The sequence below is a fragment of the Geospiza fortis genome, unplaced genomic scaffold (genome assembly GCF_000277835.1).
Source record: "Geospiza fortis unplaced genomic scaffold, GeoFor_1.0 scaffold373, whole genome shotgun sequence".
Classification (NCBI taxonomy): domain Eukaryota; kingdom Metazoa; phylum Chordata; class Aves; order Passeriformes; family Thraupidae; genus Geospiza; species Geospiza fortis.
Window position 1 is genome coordinate 553,963 of NW_005054518.1, and position 2,106 is coordinate 556,068.

Sequence of the window (2,106 nt, forward strand, 5' to 3'; positions counted from 1 at the left end):
GCTCCCGGGGGGGCCGGAGGGCCCCGTGCCCCCCCCTCCGCCACCCCCTCCCCTCGGGGGGGAACCCCCAGCCGGGCCGGGCGCCCCCTCCAGTACCAACAGTTCAGGTGAGTGTGACCCGGGGGTGACGGGGGTGTGACCCAGGGATGGTGGGGGTGCTCCCAGGAGGGGTCTGGGGCACCCTGGGGTGGGTGTGACGTGCCCCCCTCCCCAACCTGTGACCCTCAGTGAAGGTGAAGAAGCCGATCCAGACCAAGTTCCGCATGCCTGTCTTCAACTGGGTGGCCCTGAAGCCGAGCCAGATCGACGGCACCGTGTTCACGGAGCTCAACGATGAGAAAGTGCTGCAGGTGAGCCCAGGGACAAGGGGACAGGCACAGCAAGGTGAGCAGAGGGGACAAGGGGACAGGCACAGCAAGGTGAGCAGAGGGGACAAGGGGCTGGGCACAGCAGGGCTCAGAGCCCCCGGCCATGCTGAGCTTGCCTTGTGCCCACCCTGCACCCACCCGCGGTGTCCGGGGCTGCAGGAGGAGCTGGAGGTCAGGAAAAGTCCTTAGCACCATGGAGAGGGACACAGGATCAGGCGGGCTTCTCTTCTCCCCCTGTCCTGGTCCCTTTGCTCCACGCACACCTTCACATCCTGTCCGTTTCCTCCTCCTCATCTCCATCCTCTGGTCCCACCACCCCCTGTCCCCTTGTTCCATCCTCATCCCCTTGCTCCAATTGATCCTCACTCCTCACCCTTACCCTGCTCCTGTTGCCCCATCCTCACCCCGATGTGCAGTGCCACCTCCCTGCCGTGTGTCCCCGCAGGAGCTGGACATGAGTGACTTTGAGGAGCAGTTCAAGACCAAGGCGCAGGGCCCCGCCCTGGACATCAGTGCCCTCAAAGCCAAGGCCACGCAGAAGGCCCCCAGCAAGGTGACCCTGATGGAGTCCAACCGTGCCAAGAACTTGGCCATCACCCTGCGCAAGGGCGGCCGCAGCGTGCAGGACATCTGCACGGCCATCGAGACGTGAGTGACCCCCCCGGGGTGGGCAGGGGGGGATAAGGTCAGGAACAAGGGTGGTGGAGGGTGTGGTGGGGTGCAGGGGTTGGTGTGGGGATGCAGGGACAAGACACAGAGAGATGGAGGGTGGAGGGACCAGAGATGGAGAGATGGAAGGATCAGATGTGGAGGGTGGAGGGACCAGATGTGGAGAAGTGGAACGTGGAGGGATCAGATACAGAGAAATAGAGAGATCAGATATGGGGAGATGGAGGGTGGAGGGATCAGATACAAAGGGATGGAAGGATCAGAGATGGAGAGATGGAAGGATCAGATGTGGAGGATGGAGGGATGGAAGGATCAGATACAGAGAGATGGAGGGTGGAGGGATTCAGTCTGGAGAGATGGAGGGATGGAAGGATCAGATAGAGAGAGAGAAGTAAGGAAAGATCAGATACAGAGAGATGGAAGGTGGAGGCATCAGATACAAAGAGATGGAGGGATGGAAGGTTGAGATACAGAGAGATGGAGGGATAGAAGGATCAGAGGTGGAGAGGTGGAGGGATCAGATGTGGAGGATGGAGGGATAGAGGTATCAGATACAGAGAGATGGAGGGTGGAGGGATCAGATGTGGAGAGGTGGAAGGATGCAGGCACCAGCTGTGGGGATGGAGAGACGCAGGGATGAGATCTGAGACAAAGGGCTGTGGGGGCCAGGCACAGACAGACAGACGGATGCAGACAGCAGCTGTGGGGATGGAGAGATGCAGGAAGAGAAGAAGGGACGTGGGGACCAAAGAGAGATGGAGGGATCCATATGGAGAGACAGAGAGATGCAGGGTCCAGATACAGAAAGATGGAGGGATGCAGGAGCCAGCTGTGGGGACAGAGGGATGATGGAACCGGCCGAGGGTGACAGGGGGACCTGGGCAGGGTCTGACAATGCCGGGGGTGTCCCCTCCCCGCAGGTACGACCAGCAAGCCCTGAGCCTCGACTTCCTGGAACTGCTGCTGCGCTTCCTGCCCACCGAGTACGAGCGGAGCCTGATCGGGAAGTTCGAGCGGGAGCAGCAGCCGCCGGAGGAGCTCTCGGACGAGGATCAGGTCATGATGCGCT

At 61.0% G+C, this 2,106-nt stretch overlaps 1 protein-coding gene across 1 annotated transcript in view; it reads left to right on the plus strand.

Annotated features, from left to right (window-relative positions):
* FMNL1 (formin like 1) overlaps positions 1-2,106 on the plus strand; it is a 10,644-nt gene that overhangs the window by 5,390 nt on the left and 3,148 nt on the right. Inside the window, exons 13-16 of the mRNA XM_031063627.1 lie at positions 20-107; positions 229-350; positions 814-1,016; positions 1,958-2,101. Of these exons, the coding sequence (XP_030919487.1) occupies positions 20-107; positions 229-350; positions 814-1,016; positions 1,958-2,101 (557 nt within the window). The remainder of the gene's footprint in view (positions 1-19; positions 108-228; positions 351-813; positions 1,017-1,957; positions 2,102-2,106) is intronic.